Source organism: Triturus cristatus, chromosome 4_2 (assembly GCF_964204655.1).
Source record: "Triturus cristatus chromosome 4_2, aTriCri1.1, whole genome shotgun sequence".
Lineage (NCBI taxonomy): Eukaryota > Metazoa > Chordata > Amphibia > Caudata > Salamandridae > Triturus > Triturus cristatus.
Genome location: NC_140586.1, coordinates 896,080,564 through 896,102,907, shown reverse-complemented (window position 1 = coordinate 896,102,907; position 22,344 = coordinate 896,080,564). Strand labels below are relative to the sequence as shown.

General features: G+C 53.8%; 1 protein-coding gene across 2 annotated transcripts in view; it reads left to right on the top strand.

The window, feature by feature from the left end:
• The window catches only part of IPO13 (importin 13), a 560,046-nt gene that overhangs the window by 340,471 nt on the left and 197,231 nt on the right, over positions 1-22,344 (top strand). For both annotated transcript variants that reach the window (XM_085602928.1, XM_085602929.1), the window contains one exon: positions 3,165-3,285. In XM_085602928.1, coding sequence (XP_085459054.1) covers positions 3,165-3,285 — 121 coding nt within the window. The remainder of the gene's footprint in view (positions 1-3,164; positions 3,286-22,344) is intronic.

Genomic DNA, 22,344 nt, shown 5'->3' with positions numbered 1-22,344 from the left:
GGACTGAATCTAGGATCCAGGCCTGGAATTACAAAAGTAATCTAAAAAGTAATCTGTTACAAATAACTTGAATTAATCATTGAGCTCAATGTATTGTTGTGTTTAGAAATAGAGTTGACTACTGCAACTACTTGTAACTGTTTACTAAAAAGTCTATTGCATATACAAAAGTGTTTTTATGAAACCTCTCCTGTCGAGAAAGTATATTTTAATTCCAAGTGTTAGTTCTAAAATAAAACAAGCATATATATTTTTTATATATAAACCATTGGCCTAGAGTTCAGTTATTGAGTGTGTGGAACCATTTGCTGACTGAGTGTGTACAATAAATGCTTTACACTGTCCTCTGGTACTGCCTTACTGCTCGACCAAGCTACCACTTTAGAGAGTAAGGTTATATCTAACTTTAACCCCTGTTAAACCCTTGGGGTCTGTGGACTCTGTACACCCTGTACCTATTAAGGAACAGTATATACAGAGCCACTTTCTCACACCCTGTGAATGATATTGTGATTTATGGTCATATGGCAGCTGGCCATCTGAGGCGGGCAATATTTAAACTACTTTCTATGACTTGTCTTGGTGGTGCAGTCCTCTACAACCCAGCTGCTTGTTTCTTGTTTCAGTAAACATAGAAGAGTGACTGGTTCTTATCCAGAGAAGGTAGCATGGAAGATCGACTGCTCCCTAACCAGAGTTGATAGCATGGAAGAATGGTTGGTCTTTATCCAGGGATGATAGCATGGGAAAGTGGCTGATAATTATTCAGGAAGAATAACATGGAAGAGTTGATCCTTATACTGTGACAATCTTACCCTGAAATATTAGAATGGAAGAGTGACTGGTACTTATTCAGAGATGATAGCATGGAAGAATGACTGGTCCTTATCCAGAGAAGATAGCATCGAAGAACGACCGTCCCCTAACCAGAGATGATGGCATGGAAGAGTGACTAGTCATTATCCAGAGATGATAACATGGAAGAATGACTGGTCCTTATCCAGAGAAGATAGCATGGAAGAACGAACGTCCCCTAAGTAGAGATGATAGCATGGAAGAGGGACTAATCATTACTCAGGGATGATAGCATGGAAGAATGACTGGTCCTTATCCAGAGAAGAGAGCCTAGAAGAACGACCATCCCTTAGCCAGAGATGATAGCATGGAAGAGTGACTAGTCATTATCCAGGGATGGTAGCTTGGGAGTGCGTCCGGTCTTTATCCAGGAATGATCGTGTGGAAGTGAGACTGGTGATAATACAGGGATGATAGCATACAAGAGCCATTGATGGTTTTATGGCTGAGCCACTGGCATATATTCAGGGATGATTATTTGGAGAGCCACAGGTACAGGGATGATAGCACTGAAGAACCGCTGGTACATATGACTGTGATGGCATTGAAGAACCACGGATACTTATTGGACATTAATAGACTTGGAAAGCTACAGGTTCTAATACAAGGATGACCAAATGCGAAAATCACTGCTATTTATCCACTGATGATAGCATGGGAGAGCGACTGGTAGTCATCCAGGGCTGATAGCATGGGGGAGACAAAGGTACTAATACAGGGATGATCGCATCGGGAAGCCATTGGTGATAGTATAGGGAAGTCACTGGCTCTCATCCCGGGATCATAGCAACAAAGTGCCTCTGGTATTCAACCAGACAGGTAGCATGGGATTCCTTCTTTACTTAACCAGGGATGTAAGCATGGAAGAGCTACTGGTACCCATCCAGGTATGTTAGCATGGAAGAGCCACTGGTACCCATCCAGGGATGTTAGCATGGAAGAGCCACTGGTACCCATCCAGGGATGTTAGCATGGTAGAGCCACTAATACCCATCTAGGGATGTTGGCATGGAAGAGCCACTGGTACCCATCCATGGATGTTCGCATGGAAGAGCCACTAGTGCCCATCCAGGGATGATAGCGTGGAAGTGCCACTGGTACCCATCCAGGAATGAAAGAATGGAAGAGGCACTGGTACTTATCCAGGGATGATAGTATAGGAGGCCACATTAGTACTTACTCAGGAAAAATAGAATAAGAGAGACATGGGTACTCGTCCAAGAATAATAGCATGGGGGCCACTGGTACTCATCTACCATTGATAGCATGGGGGGAAGGGCACTGGTGCTCATCTACCATTGAGAGCATTGGGGGGCCACTGGTGCTTAGCCAAGGGTCAGGTCACGGAGTGTCGCTGATTCTTATCCAGGGATGGCAGAATGTGGTCTGACTGGTAATTATCTGGCATTGCTAGTATGGGAGAGCCATGGGTACTCATCCTGAGATGATAGCATAAGGGGCCAGTGGTACTCATCTGGGAATGATAGCATAAGGGGCCAGTAGTACTCATCCGGGGATGATAGCATAAGGGGCCAGTGGTACACATCTGGAGATGATAGCATAAGGGGCCACTGGTACTCATCCGGGGATGATAGCATAAGGGGCTACTGGTACTCATCCGGGGATGATAGCAGAAGGGGCCACTGGTACTCATCCGGGGATGATAACATAAAAGGCCCCTGGTACTCATCCGGGGATGATAGCATAAGGGGCCCCTGGTACTCATCCGGGGATGATAGCATAAGGGGCCTCTGGTACTCATCCGAGGATGATAGCATAAAAGGCCACTGGTACTCATCCGGGGATGATAGCATAAGGGGTCACTGGTACACATCCGGGGATGATCGCATAAGGGGCCAGTGGTACTCATCCAGGGATGATAGCATAAAAGGCCACTGGTACTCATCCGGGGATGATAGCATAAGGGCCACTGGTACACATCCGGGGATGATAGCATAGGGACACCCTTCGTTACATAGGGATGATGGCACGGGACACCCTTTGGTACATAGTGATGATAGCATAGGGACACCCTTTGTTACATAGGGATGATAGCTCGGGGACACCCTTCATTACATAGGGATGATGGCATGGGACACCCTTCGTTACATAGGGATGGTAGCATAGGGACACTCTTCATTACATAGTGATGAAGGCACAGGACACCCTTTGTTACATAGGGATGATGACGTGGGAAAGCTGCTTTTGAGCTTTGTGTCTCATAACTTGGTATTGTGTACTGAGACGTCTGCTGTACGGTTTCCAGGTTTCGTTGACCTTATGTTTTCTCTCTTAACTCTCATATTTAGGGTGGATATCTCTGACACTTTGATGTACATTTATGAGATGCTTGGAGCGGAGCTGCTGAGCAACCTGTATGAAAAGTTGGGACGCCTCCTTACCACCAGTGAGCAGCCCACGTCGTGGCAGGTAGGACTCTGGGGCAAATGCACAGGGATCACACCAGCGAGCAGACCAGTCACGGCAGGAACGAGTCTGTGACAGCTGCACTATGTAAGGGCATAGGGAACACACCAGCACGGCAGGCACGATTCTGTGACAGCTGCACTATTTAAAGGCACAGGGAGCACACCACCGAGCAGACCAGTCACGGCAGGCCCGATTCTGTGACAGCTGCACTATGTAAGGGCATAGGGAACACACCAGAGAGCAGACCAGTCACGGTAGGGCCGATTCTGTGACAGCTGCACTACATAAAGGGACCGAGCAAATACCAGGGAGAAGCATGTGTCATGGTGGGCACTACACTGCGACAGCTGCACTACATTACGGATCAGGGCAAACACTAGTTACAGCCTACGTTTTGGCAGGTGCAACACTTGGACAGATGCACTACACCGTCAAGCAGACCATACTGTGGCAGGCACGATCCCCCCCGAGTGCTGCACTACGTAAGAAGAAAGAGCAAACACCAGGGAGCAGCTCATGTCATGGCAGGTACTGCACTGTGACAGCTGCACTACATAAAGGGACAGAGCAAACACCAGGGAGCAGCTCAGCTCAGCTCATGTCATGTCATGGCAGGTACTGCACCGTGACAGCTGCACTACATAAAGGGACAGAGCAAACAACAGGAAGCAGCTCATGTCATGGCAAGTGCTGCACTGTGACAGCTGCACTACTCAAAGGGATAGAGAAAACACCAGGGAGCAGCTCAGCTCATCATGTCTTGGCAGGTAGTACACCGTGACAGCTGACTACATAAAGGGACAGAGCAAACACCAGGGAGCAGGTCATGTCATGGCAGGTACTACACCATGACAGCTGCACTACATAAAGGGACAGGGCGAACACCAGGGAGCAGCTCAACTCTGCTCATGTCATGGCAGGTACTGCATCGTTAAAGCTGCACTACATAAAGGGACAGAGCAAACACCAGGGAGCAGCTCATGTCATAGCAGGTACTACGCTGTGACAGCTCCACTACATAAAGGGACAGAGCAGACTTCAGGGAGCAGCTCATGTCATGGCAGGTACTACGCCGTGACAGCTGCACTACATAAAGGGACAGAGCAAACACCAGGGAGCAGCTCAACTCTGCTCATGTCATGGCAGGTACTACACCATGACAGCTGCACTACATAAAGGGGCAGAGCAAACACCAGGGAGCAGCTCAGCTCCTATCATGTCATGGCAGGTACTACACCGTGACAGCTGCACTACATAAAGGGACAGAGCAAACACCAGGGAGCAGCTCAGCTCAGCTCAGTTCATGTCATGTCATGTCATGTCAGGGCAGGTACTACTCCATGACAGCTGCAGTCCATGAAGGGACAGAGCAAACACCAGGGAGCAGCTCCTGTCATGGCAGGCACTACACCATGACAGCTGCACTACATAAAGGGACCGAGCAAACACCAGGGAGCAGCTCAACTCTGCTCATGTCATGGCAGGTACTACACCGTGACAGCTGCAGTACTTAAAGGGACAGAGCTAACACCAGGGAGCATCTCATCTCATGGCAGATACTGCACTGTGACAGCTGCACTACATAAAGGGACAGAGTAAACACCAGGGAGAAGCTCAGCTCATGTCATTGCAGGTAGTACACCGTGACAGCTGCACTACATAAAGGGACAGAGCAAACACTAGGGAGCAGCTCAACTCTGCTCATGTCATTGCAGGTACTGCACCGTGACAGCTGCACTACATAAAGGGACAGCAAACACCAGGGAGCAGCTCAGCTCTTATCATGTCATGGCAGCTACTACACCATGACAGCTGCACTACATGAAGGGACAGAGCAAACACCAGGGAGCAGCTCATGTCATGGCAGCTACTACACCGTGACAGCTGCACTACATAAAGGGACAGAGCAAACACCAGGGAGCAGCTCATGTCATAGCAGGTACTACACCATGACAGTTGCGCTACATAAAGGGACAGAGCGAACACCAGGGACCAGCTCAACTCTGCTCATGTCATGGCAGGTACTGCACCGTTACAGCTGCACTACATAAAGGGACATAGCAAACACCAGGGAGCAGCTCATGTCATGTCATGGCAGGTACTGCACTGTGACAGCTGCACTACATAAAGGGACAGAGCAAACACCAGGGAGCAGCTCAGCTCTTATGTCATGGCAGGTACTGCACCGTGACAGCTGCACTACATAAAGGGACATAGCAAACACCAGGGAGCAGCTCAGCTCATGTCATATCAGGGTAGGTACTACACCGTGACAGCGGCACTGCATAAAGGGACAGAGCAAACACCAGGGACCAGCTCAACTCTGCTCATGTCATGGCAGGTACTGCACCGTTACAGCTGCACTACATAAAGGGACATAGCAAACACCAGGGAGCAGCTCATGTCATGTCATGGCAGGTACTGCACTGTGACAGCTGCACTACATAAAGGGACAGAGCAAACACCAGGGAGCAGCTCAGCTCTTATGTCATGGCAGGTACTGCACCGTGACAGCTGCACTACATAAAGGGACATAGCAAACACCAGGGAGCAGCTCAGCTCATGTCATATCAGGGTAGGTACTACACCGTGACAGCGGCACTGCATAAAGGGACAGAGCAAACACCAGGGACCAGCTCAACTCTGCTCATGTCATGGCAGGTACTGCACCGTTACAGCTGCACTACATAAAGGGACATAGCAAACACCAGGGAGAAGCTCATGTCATGTCATGGCAGGTACTACACTGTGACAGCTGCACTACATAAAGGGACAGAGCAAACACCAGGGAGCAGCTCAGCTCTTATGTCATGGCAGGTACTGCACCGTGACAGCTGCACTACATAAAGGGACAGAGCAAACACCAGGGAGCAGCTCAGCTCATGTCATATCAGGGTAGGTACTACACCGTGACAGCGGCACTACATAAAGGGACAGAGCAAACACCAGGAAGCAGCTCATGTCATGGCAGGTACTGCACCATGACAGCTGCACTACATAAAGAGACAGAGCAAACACCAGGAAGCAGCTCAGCTCATGTCATGACAGCTGTACAACCTCACAGGACAGGTCAAACACCAGAAAGCAGTCTGCACTGTGGGAGATTCGACCCTTGGACAGATGCACTAAATCAGGAGACCGGGAATACGCCAGTGAGCAGACCGCTTCGTGATAACCATTACATTGTGACAGCTGCACTATTTAAGGGGACAGGGAATACACTAGTGAGCAGACCTTGTTGTGGCAGGCACTAATCTGTGACAGCTACACTATGTAAGGGGACAGGCAAACACTAGTGAGCAGACCATGTCGTGGCTGGCACGACTCTGTGACAGCTGCACTATGTAAGGGGCCAAGGCAAACAATAGTGAGCATACCATGTGGTGGCAGGCACGACTCTGACAGCTGCACTATGTAAGGGGCCAGGGTAAACACTAGTGAGCAAACCGTGTTGTGGCAGGCACAACTCTGTGGCAGCTGCACTATGTAAGGGGACAAGCAAATTGTCAGGTGCCCCACAAGACTTACCTTTGCTTGTGAAGCAATTCCGCAGAGACGACAAGAGCGCCCGTCCGTGTACCAACCTGACCCCCCTTGAACAGGGAACTCAACAGGGATGAGATGGACACAAGGATGGGAGCCGATTAAGGACGTAGGGCGGTGGTATGGGAATGGAGCGTGCAGGGTATCCCGGGGCAGCTGGAAAACAAACAATAACAGGATTGGTAAACTAACCCCAGGCTATTCCGGACTATCCCTAAAACGCACACAACTGTTCTCTTGCCGGGACTCACCAGTGCTTCTGTTTCCGGAATCCAGCGAGACTCTCCTACTCAAGGTCATGAGAACCAACGGGCAGAAGGCAACACAGTGATTCAGCAGAAGCCCTAGCTGCAACCAAATAATAGCGCTCCTGCGCGGCTCCCCCAAAATAAACAAGTAATGCGCTCCTGCGCGGTGTCCCAAAATGCAAGTAATGCGCTCCTGCGCGGTATGCCCAAAATAAACAAACAATGCGCTCCTGCGCGGTTTCTCAAATAGCAAGTAATGCGCTCCTGCGCCACTCTGCAAACAAACAAGTCAAGAGCTCCTGCGCTGCTGACTTCAAAGAAAGGCGAGTAAGGCGCACCTGCGCTGCTCACCCAAGAACAAGTTCACCAACGCTGCTGCGCTGCTTCTTTGCTGATCGAAATGCTACAGCTGTAGCTTTTCAGCAATGGTGCCAGAACGAGAGCGCTCCTGCGCGAGAACCCCCAACACCATAAGTACCTTCGTGTTGGCAGCGGTCAGAAACGCTCCTCCGTCGCTGAAGCCTCGGAACAGAATTCAAAGCACAGAGCCGGCGGGAAACGCGGTGATAAGGCGTTTACCCCGGAAGTGCTTCCAGGACCAGTCAGCGACGGAGAAGAACTAGACCGGGGCTCAGCTTCCAGCCGGAAGTGAGGATCCCGGCACTGTTGTGCGTGCTTCGTGGGATGTCGGGAAACGGCAATCGCCGAGAACCCGACAGAACCCCCTCCTAAAAGAAGTCCCCCCACCGAACCCCCCGGACCTCAGAAGGGGCAAGCAGGGCGAGGGCACAGGGGGTGACTGAGATGAAAAGCACGGACCAGAACGGGAGCATGGCGCACATGGGACAAGGGCTCCCAAGACCGCTCGTCCGGGCCGTAACCCTTCCAGTCCACCAGATAGAAAAGCTTACCTCGCACCCGGCGAGACCCCAAGATGGCCCTGACCTCATATTCAACATGGCCCGCCACCACCACAGGAGAAGGAGGAGAGGGAATTGGGTTGTCAGAGCGGACCGCCCGCAGAAGGGACACATGGAATACAGGGTGGATCCGCATGTGTGATGGGAGCAAGAGCCTCATGGCCACAGGGTTAACCACCTTTTCGATGGCAAAGGGGCCCACAAAACGGGGCAACAGTTTCTTGGGACCATGCACATTGAGGTGCCGAATCGACAGCCACACACTGTCGCCCACGCTGTATTCAGGCTCCTTCTGTCTGTGAGCGTCCGCATGCGCCTTGTAGGCGTCCTTCGCCTTGGCCAACTCAAAGCGCGCCTGCTGCCATAGTCTATGTAGAGTCTCATGATAGGCGCGCACTGTAGGCAACTGGCTGTCCCGGGGGACTTCCCAAGCAGAGGTGCGAGGGTGACGGCCATGGAGACAAAAGAAGGGGGACATGCCAATGGCCGAATGCTTGCTGTTGTTGTATGCATATTCTGCTAACCATAGTACCTCAGACCATTCCTTCTCCACCATCAGCAACAGACATCGGAGATACTGCTCCATAGTGTGGTTTGTTCTCTCGGCCTGACCATCGGTCTGGGGATGGTACGCTGAGGATAAACGCACGTCCATCTCGAGGAGTCTGCATACTTCTTTCCAGAAACGGGATACGAATTGCGAACCTCTGTCCGTTATGACCACTGATGGAATGCCATGGAGGCGAACCACCTCGTGCATGAAAACCAGGGCCAGGTCCTTCGCCGTGGGTACTTTCAACAAGGGTACGAAGTGCGCCATTTTGGAGAGGTGGTCGACTATGGTGAGAACCGTGGTGTGTCCAGTCTTGGTGATGGGAAGGTCAACCACGAAGTCCATGGAGACGGTGTGCCAGGGAAACGGTGGCACCGGAATGGGACGCAGCAGACCAACCGACGGCTCAGAGCTGTTCTTGCCCAACAGACAGATGGTACAGTTCGTTACATGCGTTCTTGTGTCGGACACCAGTGTTGGCCACCAAAATTGTCTTTGTATTAGTTCGAGAGTCTTGTGATAGCCAGGATGACCGGAAAGGACATGATCATGGCACATACGGACTGCTTTTTGTTGACTTGGTACCCCAGGCAAGCACAACCGTTCCCCTTTGAACAGCAATCCGTCCACACAAGTCACCTCTTCGCTGTCTTTGGCCAGGCCTATCGGATCAGACCGCTTCACGTCCCTCTTTACTTGAGCTAGGAAGTCTGTAGATGCTATAACGCCCTGGAAATGTTTTTCAGATATTATGGGAACCGGCTCGGGGTTTTCGGCAGGCTCGTCATGGTCGTCCAGCCGTGAGAGGGCATCGGCCTTGGCGTTGTCCTTTCCAGGTCGGAACGTGATCACGAAGTTATATTCGTTAAAGAATAAGGTCCATCGCAACTGTCGGGCTGTGAGGGCACGGGCTGAACGCAGGAACTGGAGGTTCCGATGGTCGGTGTAGATGGTCACTATGTGTTTGGCGTCCTTCAAGAAATGGCGCCATTCCTCGAACGCCGTTTTGATGGCTAGCAGCTCCCGGTCTGACACAGTGTAGTTGCGTTCCGCTGGTTGTAATTTTTTGGAATAAAAAGCTACCGGATGTAGTTGTCCTGTGTCGGTGCTTCGTTGGGACAACACGCCCCCTATAGCGTCTTTCGAGGCGTCTGCTTCCACGATGAAAGGTTGCTCAGTGTCCGGATGCACCAGCACGGGGGCTATGGTGAACCGTCTCTTTAGTTCTTGGAAGGCCCTTTCAGCGTTCTGCTCCCACCCGAATGGCACACCTTTTCGCAACAAGCGTGTTATGGGAGCCACCAGTGCGGAGAAGCCGGTGATGAACCTGCGGTAGTAGTTGGCAAAGCCTAGGAACCGCTGAACCCCTTTTACGGATTCCGGAGAAGGCCAAGACAAGATGGCTTCTACCTTTTTGTTGTCCATGTGGATACCTTCAGGTGTTATGATGTGCCCCAGGAACTCCACAGAGGTGACATGAAAGACGCTCTTCTCCAGTTTGACGTACAAACGATGTCTTCCTAGCTGTTGGAGGACAGAACGCACATGCTGCACGTGTTCAGCGATGTTACGGGAATAAATCAGGATATCATCTATATAGACGATACAGAAGACATCTATTCGGTTTGATATCGGATTGGGCCAGAGGTCAAGTCCGTTCCATCAACAGCCTTGACTGCTTCGGGTTGTTCTTTTGCCACGGTTTGTATACCCAAGGCACTCGAATAACCGGTGTCAATGAAGCTGCCTGTCGCACCGGAATCCAGCATGGCGGTTACCAACCAGGTTCTGCCCGCCTGATTCTGTAAGGAGACTTCGATGCCTACATGATGACTGCCATCGAATACTGCGGGGATCGCTGAAGTGTGATACGAAGAACCCAGAGGACGGATCCCCTTGTCTACTGGGTTGTCTCGTTTCCCATCTGATCGCCTTTTGTGATGGGCAACGCAAACGGCCGTCTGCCCCTTGATTTAGAGGGTTTCACTGGACACTCCCTGACGAAGTGTCCGCTTTTCCCACAATACAGACATTGGTTCTGCTTCCTTCTCTTTTCTCGCTCGTGAGCTGTCAACGGCCCTCGTATGCCCCCGATCTGCATGGGTTCCGACGCTTCACCCTGGGGGGAAGCTTCATCCTTTGTTTTCTCAACGCTTTTTTCTCCAAAGGATAAGAAACGGTTTTCACTGCCCTTCCCTTTCTCGGTCTTTCTTTCCTGTAGACGAAAATTCATCTTCACCACCAAGTCGATGAAAGGACCTATTTCCTCAGGCGGGTTGGGTAACTGTGCGATAAGGTCCTTCAGGTCATCACGTAATCCTCGATAGAAGACTGACACCTTCTTGTCCTCTGGCCAATTAGCCTCGATGACCAGCCGGCTGAAACGGGTGATGTAATGCAGGAGGTCTTGGTTGCCTTGTTTTAAGCTAAGCAACTCGTTATCTGCGGCCTGCACAAAGGTGTGGCGAGCGAACATCCGCCGCATGGCTTCTGTGAACGTCGGCAAGTGGTGGAGCATGGGATCGTCGTTTTCTACAAACGAAATGGACCACTGAGCGGCGTCACCTCCCATGTATGATAAGATGTAGGCGACCTTGGAGGCATCATCAGGAAAAGCCGTATTTCTGGCCATGAAATGTAGGTGACATTGATGGAGGAATATCCCATACTTAGTACTATCGCCGTAGAAGCGTTCCGGTGGTGCCAGTTGTACCTGATGAGGTGTTACGACTTGAATGGCGGAGCTCTGATTAGGAGCTGCGGGGGCCCCCCCAAAGGTGAAGGTAGGCGGCCTCAACAGCCCTTCTTGTATGACTCTGGGACTAGGGGTAGTGCCCCAAGGACTGGTAACCCCGGATGCCATGTGACTCTGGATGGACGTTACATCATGGCGTAGACTGAGGTTCTCGGCTTGCATGGCAGCCAACATGACTGCTATGTCCTGCAAGGTGACTTCCGGGTCGCCCATGTCGTCTGGGTGGAATAGTAAACGTGGGCTTTGAATTCTGTCAGGTGCCCCACAAGACTTACCTTTGCTTGTGAAGCAATTCCGCAGAGACGACAAGAGCGCCCGTCCGTGTACCAACCTGACCCCCCTTGAACAGGGAACTCAACAGGGATGAGATGGACACAAGGATGGGAGCCGATTAAGGACGTAGGGCGGTGGTATGGGAATGGAGCGTGCAGGGTATCCCGGGGCAGCTGGAAAACAAACAATAACAGGATTGGTAAACTAACCCCAGGCTATTCCGGACTATCCCTAAAACACACACAACTGTTCTCTTGCCGGGACTCACCAGTGCTTCTGTTTCCGGAATCCAGCGAGACTCTCCTACTCAAGGTCATGAGAACCAACGGGCAGAAGGCAACACAGTGATTCAGCAGAAGCCCTAGCTGCAACCAAATAATAGCGCTCCTGCGCGGCTCCCCCAAAATAAACAAGTAATGCGCTCCTGCGCGGTGTCCCAAAATGCAAGTAATGCGCTCCTGCGCGGTATGCCCAAAATAAACAAACAATGCGCTCCTGCGCGGTTTCTCAAATAGCAAGTAATGCGCTCCTGCGCCACTCTGCAAACAAACAAGTCAAGAGCTCCTGCGCTGCTGACTTCAAAGAAAGGCGAGTAAGGCGCACCTGCGCTGCTCACCCAAGAACAAGTTCACCAACGCTGCTGCGCTGCTTCTTTGCTGATCGAAATGCTACAGCTGTAGCTTTTCAGCAATGGTGCCAGAACGAGAGCGCTCCTGCGCGAGAACCCCCAACACCATAAGTACCTTCGTGTTGGCAGCGGTCAGAAACGCTCCTCCGTCGCTGAAGCCTCGGAACAGAATTCAAAGCACAGAGCCGGCGGGAAACGCGGTGATAAGGCGTTTACCCCGGAAGTGCTTCCAGGACCAGTCAGCGACGGAGAAGAACTAGACCGGGGCTCAGCTTCCAGCCGGAAGTGAGGATCCCGGCACTGTTGTGCGTGCTTCGTGGGATGTCGGGAAACGGCAATCGCCGAGAACCCGACACAAATACTAGTGAGCAGACCATGTTGTGGCAGGCACGACTCTGTGACAGATGCACTATTTAAGGGGACAGGGCAAACAGAAGTGAGCAGACCACGTCGTCATAGGCACAACTCTGTGACAGCTTCACTATGTAAGGGGACAGGCAAACACTAGTGAGCAGGCTGTGTCGTGGCAGGCACAACTCTGTGACAGCTGCACTATGTAAGGGGACAAGCAAACACTAGTGAGCAGACCATGTGGTGGCAGGCACGACTCCCTAAGAGCTGCACTACGCAAGGAGGCAGATCAAACACAGTTATGCAGTCTACACTGTGGCAGAAACAAACCTTGGACAGATGCACTAGATAAGGTGACAGGGGCAAACACCAGTGATGAGACTGTTTTGTACCAAACACAACCCCTCGCCACATACTAGATAGGGGATATGCAAAAAAACATGGCCAATAGGACCGTGGGACAGATGAACTACATTGGCAAAATAGAGCAAGCTCCAGCGAGCAGCACACATTGTGGCAGATTTGACCCTAAACACATAGACGCTAAACTAGGAGACATGGCCTTCACCAGTGATTGGCCCACATCAAGTCAGGTGAGATCGACAAACAGAACAAAGGCCAGCAAGCAGCCATGTCGTGACATGTACCTCACTATGACCGCTGCACTGCTTTAGGCGAGGGAGTAAACGCCAGCTAGCTTCCAGGCCGCGGCATGTACTACACTTTTTCAGCTGCAGTGCCTTAGGAGATGAAGCAAACGCCAGCGAGCAGCCATGTCATAGCTTGTACCACACTGTCAGCAGCAGTACATTAGTAGATGGAGCAAACTCCAGCAAGCAGACATGTTGCGGCATTTAGCACACTATGACAACTGCACTACGTTAGGAGATGGAGCAAACGCCAGCGAGCAGCCATGTCGTGGCATGTAGCACACTATGACAGCTGCACTACATTAGGAGATTGAGCAAACGCCAGCGAGCAGCCATGTCGCTGCATGTACCACACTGTGACAGCTGCACTATTTTAGGAGATGGAGCAAACACCAGCGAGCAGCCATGTCGTTGCATGTACCACACTGTGACAGCTGCACTATTTTAGGAGATGGAGCAAACACCAGCGAGCAGCCATGTCGCTGCATGTACCACACGGTGACAGCTGCACTATTTTAGGAGATGGAGCAAACACCAGCGAGCAGCCATGTCGCTGCATGTACCACACTGTGACAGCTGCACTATTTCTGGAGATGGAGCAAACACCAGCGAGCAGCCATGTCGCTGCATGTACCACACTGTGACAGCTGCACTACTTTAGGAGATGGCACAAACGTCAGCGAGCAGCCATGTTGTGGAAGGTACCACACTGTGACACCTGCACTACATGGAAGAGATGAGCATACAACAGCGAGGAAGCATCGTTGTGACATCACACTGTAACAGCTGCACTGGATTAGAAGTTCTGTCACAACGATGCTTCCTCGCTGATGTCTGTCCTATCACACTGTAACAGCTGCACTGCATTAGAAGTTGGGACAGACATCAGCGAGGAATCATCGTTGTGACATATCACACTGTAACAGCTGCACAGCATTAGATGTTGGGACAGACATCAGCGAGGAATCATCGTTGTGACATATCACACTGTAACAGCTGCACAGCATTAGAGTTTGGACAGGCATCAGCGAGGAAGCATTGTTGTGGCAGGTAGGGCATCAGACCGATGTGCTACATTAGAGGAATGTTGAAGCTTCAGCAAGCAGTCTGCATAGTAGCTAGTAGAACCCTGAAATACATGTACTACATTAGGGGCAGGACTTAAACCAACAAGAAGCTCACATTGTGGCAGGTAAGCCCTGGGAAAAATGCACAATAACGAGTCCTGGGCCAAGTACTCTGTTCCAGCGAGTAGCCCACGTTGCCTCAGGTAGACCCTGGGGTAGCTGCAGCATTAAATAAGTTCTGTTTCAACATCTCACCTCCAGCGAGTAGATCACATTCTGAGAGGTCGGCTTTGGATAGATGTATAATTAGACAAGCGCTGGGCCACCTCCTCACCTCCAGCCAGTAGACCACATTGTGAGAGGTCGGCTCTGGATATATGTATAACTAGACAAGCGCTGTACCACCTCCTCACCTCCAGTGAGTAGACCACCTTGTGAGACGTCCGCTCTGGATATATGTATAACTAGACAAGCGCTGGGCCACCTCCTCACCTCCAGTGAGTAGCCCACATTGTCAGGCGTCCTCTCTGGATAGATGTATAACTAGAAAAGCGCTGTACCACCTCCTCACCTCCAGCGAGTAGCCCACATTGTGAGACGTCCGCTCTTGATAGATGTATAACAGGACATACGCTGGGCCACCTTCTCCCCTCCAGCCAGTAGTCCACATTGAGAGACATCCGCTCTGGATAGATGTATAACTAGACCAGCGCTGGGCCACCACCTCACCCCCAGCGAGTAGACCACATTGTGAGAGATCAACTCTGTAACAGATGTATGATTAGACAGGCGCTGGGCCACCTTCAGCGAGTATACCACATTGTGAGAGGTCGGCTCTGATACAGATGTGTGGGTATCCAAGTGTCCGGCCACCTAATTCCCTTGAACAAGTGCCCCAGATTGTATCAGTCAGGACTTGGAGAGGTTCATAATTAGACAAATGCTGAGTCACTTCTTTATTGTAAGTAAGTAGACTGTGATGTGACAGATGCAGTAGACAACATCTGGGCCACTTAGTGATCACCAGCAAGTAAGCACCCCCATTGTGGCATGGAGGCCCACGGGTCCACATTGTGGCATGGAGGCCCACGAGTAGATGCATGAGTAGGCAAGCCTTGGCCAGCTGCTCACAACCAGTGACTAGCCCACATTGTGGTAGGTAGGCCATTGAACTGGTGTGTAATTTAACAAGTGCCAGGCCACATCCTCACCTCCAAAAAACAAATAGATTTTTTTGTAGGACCTGTGACAGAGGCCCCCTTGTGGTATGGTTCAGCGACAGATGCATAATTAGACGAGAGCTGAGACACCTCTTAATCACCAGCAAATAGCACACATTAAGGCAGGTATGCCTTGGTACAAATGCATTATTAGATCAATGCCGGGCTGCAGCCTCCCAGCGAGTGAGCAGCACACATTGTGACTTGTAGGCTGCGAAACAGATGCATAATTTGACCAGTTCGTGGCCACTTCCTTACCTCCAGGAAGTAGCCCATATATTTTGGGAGGTGGAGCATTCATGTTCTTGGGACATGGACCTTTGCCGGCATGGCGCCTGATTGTGTGTTGTTTTAAATATTTCCTTTGGTTCTGTTGCAGCTGTAGTTACTGCAGACAGTCTGTCCATGCTTGGCTGTTATTTCCTGGAAGGGTGATAGTTTGTGATTCAGCATATTCCCATTCTTTCCACACTATTGCCATTGTGCCAGTGTATAGTGCAGTGCAGACTGGGTCTGTCAATGCATGGATCTCCTCCTTTCCATGCCGGGTGATTGGTGGTTTGTGGTTTTACGTATGCCCTTTGGTTCCGCACCATTGCTAGGGTGCCTCTGTAGAGTGCAGTACAGTTTGGGTCTGCCCATGCTTGGCAGTTCTTTCCTATTAGGGTGGTCGATGGTTTGTGATTCTGCATATACCCTTTTGTTCTGTACCATTGCTAGTGTTCGTCTGTAGAGATGCAGTGCAGTTTGGGTCTGCCCATGCTTGGCAGTTCTTTCCTATTAGGGTGATTGATGGTTTGTTGTTCTGCCTATGCCCTTTGGTTCTGCACCATTGCTAGTGCGCCACTGTAGAGTGCAGTGCACATTGGGTCTGCCCATGCTTGGCTGTTCTTTCCTGTTAGGGTGATTCATGGTTTGTGGTTCTGCATATGCCCTTTGGTTCCGCAGCATTGCTAGTGTGCCTCTGTAGAGTGCAGTGCAGTTTGTCTGCCCGTGCTTGGCTGTTCTTCCCTGTTAGGGTGATTGATGGTTTGTGGTTCTGCCTATGCCCTTTTGTTCCACACCAACGCTAGTGCGCCTCTATAGAGTGCAGTGCAGATTGGGTCTGCCCATGTTTGGCTGTTCTTCCCTGGTAGGCTGATTAATGGTTTGTGGTTCTGTATGTGCCTGTTGTTTCTGCACCATTGCCGTAATACCCCTGTAGAGTGCAGTGCAGGCTGGTTCAGTCTATGCATGTATTTCCTCTGCTCCTAGTAGGGTGGTTGGTAGTTTGTGGTTCTACACATGCCCTTTGGTTCTGCACCATTGCCGTTGTGTCTTTCCTTTAATTCCCAGGGCACTCCAGAAGACGGTAATGGCTGCCCTCTTCATGTCCAGACTGGATTACTGTAATGCGATGTTTCTGGGCATTGATAAGTATCAGATTAGCAAAATTCAATCACTGCAGAACGCCGCTGTCCGTGTTGTTTTACAACTTCCGAAGGGTCACCCCACCTCTAACGGAAGAAGGTCACTACATTGGCTTCCTGTTCAACAGAGAATTGAGTTTAAGGCACTTTGCCTGGTACACAAGGCACGTTATGGTGGTGGTTCTGTGGACTGTCAAAACAGGTTCAGGCTCTACGTTCCCCCGCGAGATTTACGATCGGACAACCTTGGCCTCATCTGCACTTCCAGATATAGACGTGCCAGATGGGGCGGCCGCTTATTCTCTAACTGTGCAACTCAGCTATGGAACAAACTTCCCGTTGCCTTACGTCTTCAGCCTAATTTCTCCTCTTTCAGGAAAGCTCTGAAGTTCCGGTTGTTCAATCTCCAGTAGTCTACTAGCCCCACTTTCTTCATTTTCCCATACTAGCGCCAAGATGCCATTGGCATTCGAGCACTTAATAAGCTTCTCTATACTTATACTTGTACTCCATGTAGAGTGCAGTGTAGCCTGCGTCTGCCTATACATGGATCTCTTTTCACCATGCAGGGTGATTGGGTGGTTTGCTGTTTTGCACATGCCCATTCATTCCATACTATTGCTAGTGTGCTCCTGTAGAGTGCAGTGCAGCTGGAGAAAGGATGCAGCCTGAGTCTGGCCATGCATGGTTCCCCTCCTCTCCAGACAGTGCTGTTGGTGGTTTGTGGTGCCTTTGCATTGCTGGTCAGTGGTGTGCCCCTGTAGAGTACAGTGCACCCTGGGTCTGGCCATGCATGGTTCCCATCCTCTCTCATGTGGTGCTGGTGGTGGTTTGTGTTTCCCTTGAATTGCTGGTCAGTGGTGTGCCCCTGTAGAGTACAGTGCAGCCTGGGTCCGGCCAGGCATGGTTCCCCTCCTCTCCAGACAGTGCTGTTGGTGGTGCCTTTCCATTGCTGGTCAGTGGTGTGCCCCTGTAGAGTACAGTGCAGCCTGGGTCTGGCCATGCATGGTTCCCCTCCTCTCCAGACAGTGCTGTTGGTGGTTTGTGGCGCCTTTGCATTGCTGGTCAGTGGTTTGCCCCTGTAGAGTACAGTACCGCCTGGGTGTGGCCATGCATGGTTCCCCTCCTCTCCAGACAGTGCTGTTGGTGGTTTGTGGCACCTTTGCATTGCTGGTCAGTGGTGTGCCCCTGTTGAGTACAGTGCAGCTTGGGGTCCGCTCATGCATGGGTCCCCTCCTCTCCAGACAGTGCTGTTGGTGGTTTGTGTTTCCCTTGCATTGCTGGTCAGTGGTGTGCCCCTGTAGAGTACAGCGCAGCCTGATAGTGAACGCAGGGTGGAAGGCGATCCATGTGTGGCTCACCTCCTGGCCATGCACGCAGCGGTGGTTTGATGCTTTGCATATGTCCCTTCCTTCTGGTCCCGAGGGTGCGGTGCAGTCCTGCTGCCGGTGCTTCGTGTACGCCCCTTCTGGTCCCGAGGGTGCGGTGCAGTCTTGCTGCAGGTGCTTCGCGTACGCCCCTTCCTTCTGGTCCCGAGGGTGCGGTGCAGTCCTGCTGCCGGTGCTTCTCATACGTCCCTTCCCTCTGGTCCCGAGGGTGCAGTGCAGCCCTGCTGCCGGTGCTTCGCGTACGCCCCTTCTGGTCCCGAGGGTGCGGTGCAGTCTTGCTGCAGGTGCTTCGCGTACGCCCCTTCCCTCTGGTCCCGAGGGTGCGGTGCAGTCCTGCTGCCGGTGCTTCTCATACGTCCCTTCCCTCTGGTCCAGAGGGTGCAGTGCAGCCCTGCTGCCGGTGCTTCGCGTACGCCCCTTCTGGTCCCGAGGGTGCAGTGCAGTCTTGCTGCAGGTGCTTCACGTACGCCCCTTCCCTCTGGTCCTGAGGGTGCGGTGCAGTCCTGCTGCAGGTGCTTCACGTACCCCCCTTCCTTCTGGTCCCGAGGGTGCGGTGCAGTCCTGCTGCCGGTGCTTTGCGTATGCCCCTTCCTTCTGGTCCAGAGGGTGCGGTGCAGTCCTGCTGCCAGTGCTTCGCGTACGCCCCTTCCCTCTGGTCCCGAGGGTGCGGTGCAGTCCTGCTGCAGGTGCTTGGCGTACGCCCCTTCCTTCTGTCCCGAGGGTGCGATGCAGTCCTGCTGCCGGTGCTTCGTGTACGCCCCTTCCCTCTGGTCCCGAGGGTGCGGTGCAGTCCTGCTGCCGGTGCTTCGCGTACGCCCTTTCCTTCTGCTCCCGAGGGTGCGGTGCAGTCCTGCTGCAGGTGCTTTGCGTACGCCCCTTCCTTCTGGTCCCGAGGGTGCGGTGCAGTCCTGCTGCAGGTGCTTCGCGCATGCCCCTTCCTTCTGGTCCCGAGGGTGCGGTGCAGTCCTGCTGCCGGTGGTTCGCGTACGCCCCTTCCTTCTGGTCCTGAGGGTGCAGTGCAGTCCTGCTGCCGGTGCTTCGTGTACGCCCCTTCTGGTCCTGAGGGTGCGGTGCAGTCTTGCTGCAGGTGCTTCGCGTATGCCCCTTCCCTCTGGTCCCGAGGGTGCGCTGCAGTCCTGCTGCAGGTGCTTCGCATACGTCCCTTCCCTCTGGTCCTGAGGGTGCAGTGCAGTTCTGCTGCCGGTGCTTCGCGTACGCCCCTTCTGGTCCTGAGGGTGCGGTGCAGTCTTGCTGCAGGTGCTTCGCGTACGCCCCTTCCCTCTGGTCCTGAGGGTGCGGTGCAGTCTGCTGCCTGTGCTTCGCGTACCCCCCTTCCTACTGGGCCCGAGGGTGCGGTGCAGTCCTGCTGCCGGTGCTTTGCGTATGCCCCTTCCTTCTGGTCCAGAGGGTGCGGTGCAGTCCTGATGCCGGTGCTTCGCGTACGCCCCTTCCCTCTGGTTCCGAGGGTGCGGTGCAATCCGGCTGCCGGTGCTTCGCGTACGTCCCTTCTCTCTGGTCCCGAGGGTGCGGTGCAGTCCTGCTGCAGGTGCTTCGCGTACGCCCCTTCTGGTCCCGAGGGTGCAGTGCAGTCTTGCTGCCGGTGCTTCGCGTACGCCCCTTCCCTCTGGTCCCGAGGGTGCGGTGCAATCCGGCTGCCGGTGCTTCGCGTACGTCCCTTCTCTCTGGTCCCGAGGGTGCGGTGCAGTCCTGCTGCAGGTGCTTCGCGTACGCCCCTTCCTTCTGGTCCCGAGGCTGCGGTGCAGTCCTGCTGCCGGTGCTTCACGTACGCCCCTTCCTTCTGGTCCCGAGGGTGCGGTGCAGTCCTGCTGCAGGTGCTTGGCGTACGCCCCTTCCTTCTGTCCCGAGGGTGCGATGCAGTCCTGCTGCCGGTGCTTCGTGTACGCCCCTTCCCTCTGGTCCCGAGGGTGCGGTGCAGTCCTGCTGCCGGTGCTTCGCGTACGCCCTTTCCTTCTGCTCCCGAGGGTGCGGTGCAGTCCTGCTGCAGGTGCTTTTCGTACGCCCCTTCCTTCTGGTCCCGAGGGTGCGGTGCAGTCCTGCTGCAGGTGCTTCGCGCATGCCCCTTCCTTCTGGTCCCGAGGGTGCGGTGCAGTCCTGCTGCCGGTGGTTCGCGTACGCCCCTTCCTTCTGGTCCTGAGGGTGCAGTGCAGTCCTGCTGCCGGTGCTTCGTGTACGCCCCTTCTGGTCCTGAGGGTGCGGTGCAGTCTTGCTGCAGGTGCTTCGCGTATGCCCCTTCCCTCTGGTCCCGAGGGTGCGCTGCAGTCCTGCTGCAGGTGCTTCGCATACGTCCCTTCCCTCTGGTCCTGAGGGTGCAGTGCAGTTCTGCTGCCGGTGCTTCGCGTACGCCCCTTCTGGTCCTGAGGGTGCGGTGCAGTCTTGCTGCAGGTGCTTCGCGTACGCCCCTTCCCTCTGGTCCTGAGGGTGCGGTGCAGTCTGCTGCCTGTGCTTCGCGTACCCCCCTTCCTACTGGGCCCGAGGGTGCGGTGCAGTCCTGCTGCCGGTGCTTTGCGTATGCCCCTTCCTTCTGGTCCAGAGGGTGCGGTGCAGTCCTGATGCTGGTGCTTCGCGTACGCCCCTTCCCTCTGGTTCCGAGGGTGCGGTGCAATCGGGCTGCCGGTGCTTCGCGTACGTCCCTTCTCTCTGGTCCCGAGGGTGCGGTGCAGTCCTGCTGCAGGTGCTTCGCGTACGCCCCTTCTGGTCCCGAGGGTGCAGTGCAGTCTTGCTGCCGGTGCTTCGCGTACGCCCCTTCCCTCTGGTCCCGAGGGTGCGGTGCAATCCGGCTGCCGGTGCTTCGCGTACGTCCCTTCTCTCTGGTCCCGAGGGTGCGGTGCAGTCCTGCTGCAGGTGCTTCGTGTACGCCCCTTCCTTCTGGTCCCGAGGCTGCGGTGCAGTCCTGCTGCCGGTGCTTCACGTACGCCCCTTCCTTCTGGTCCCGAGGGTGCGGTGCAGTCCTGCTGCAGGTGCTTCGTGTACGCCCCTTCCTTCTGGTCCCGAGGGTGCGGTGCAGTCCTGCTGCAGGTGCTTCGTGTACGCCTCTTCCTTCTGGTCCCGAGGGTGCGGTGCAGTCCTGCTGCAGGTGCTTCGTGTACGCCTCTTCCTTCTGGTCCCGAGGGTGCGGTGCAGTCCTGCTGCAGGTGCTTCGTGTACGCCCCTTCCTTCTGGTCCCGAGGCTGCGGTGCAGTCCTGCTGCAGGTGCTTCGTGTACGCCTCTTCCTTCTGGTCCCGAGGGTGCGGTGCAGTCCTGCTGCAGGTGCTTCGTGTACGCCCCTTCCTTCTGGTCCCGAGGCTGCGGTGCAGTCCTGCTGCAGGTGTTTCGCGCATGCCCCTTCCTTCTGGTCCCGAGGGTGCGGTGCAGTCCTGCTGCCAGTGGTTCGCGTACGCCCCTTCCTTCTGGTCCCGAGGGTGCGGTGCAGTCCTGCTGCAGGTGCTTCGTGTACGCCCCTTCCTTCTGGTCCCGAGGGTGCGGTGCAGTCCTGCTGCAGGTGCTTCGTGTACGCCTCTTCCTTCTGGTCCCGAGGGTGCGGTGCAGTCCTGCTGCAGGTGCTTCGTGTACGCCCCTTCCTTCTGGTCCCGAGGCTGCGGTGCAGTCCTGCTGCAGGTGCATCGTGTACGCCTCTTCCTTCTGGTCCCGAGGGTGCGGTGCAGTCCTGCTGCAGGTGCTTCGTGTACGCCCCTTCCTTCTGGTCCCGAGGGTGCGGTGCAGTCCTGCTGCCAGTGGTTCGCGTACGCCCCTTCTTTCTGGTCCCGAGGGTGCAGTGCAGTCCTGGTGCCGGTGCATCACGTACACCCCTTCCTTCTGGTCCCGAGGGTGCGGTGCAGTCCTGCTGCAGGTGCTTCGTGTACGCCTCTTCCTTCTGGTCCCGAGGGTGCGGTGCAGTCCTGCTGCAGGTGATTGCCGCACGTGAAGGCCCACCTGCTCGCCTCTCCCCCGTGTCACCCTGCAGCCCCTGCCTCCGCTGCAGATGCTGACAGCCCTGAGCCCCAGCTCAGGCCCCGGCAGCGCTCTTACGCATTGACCTCATCAGCATGCGACGGA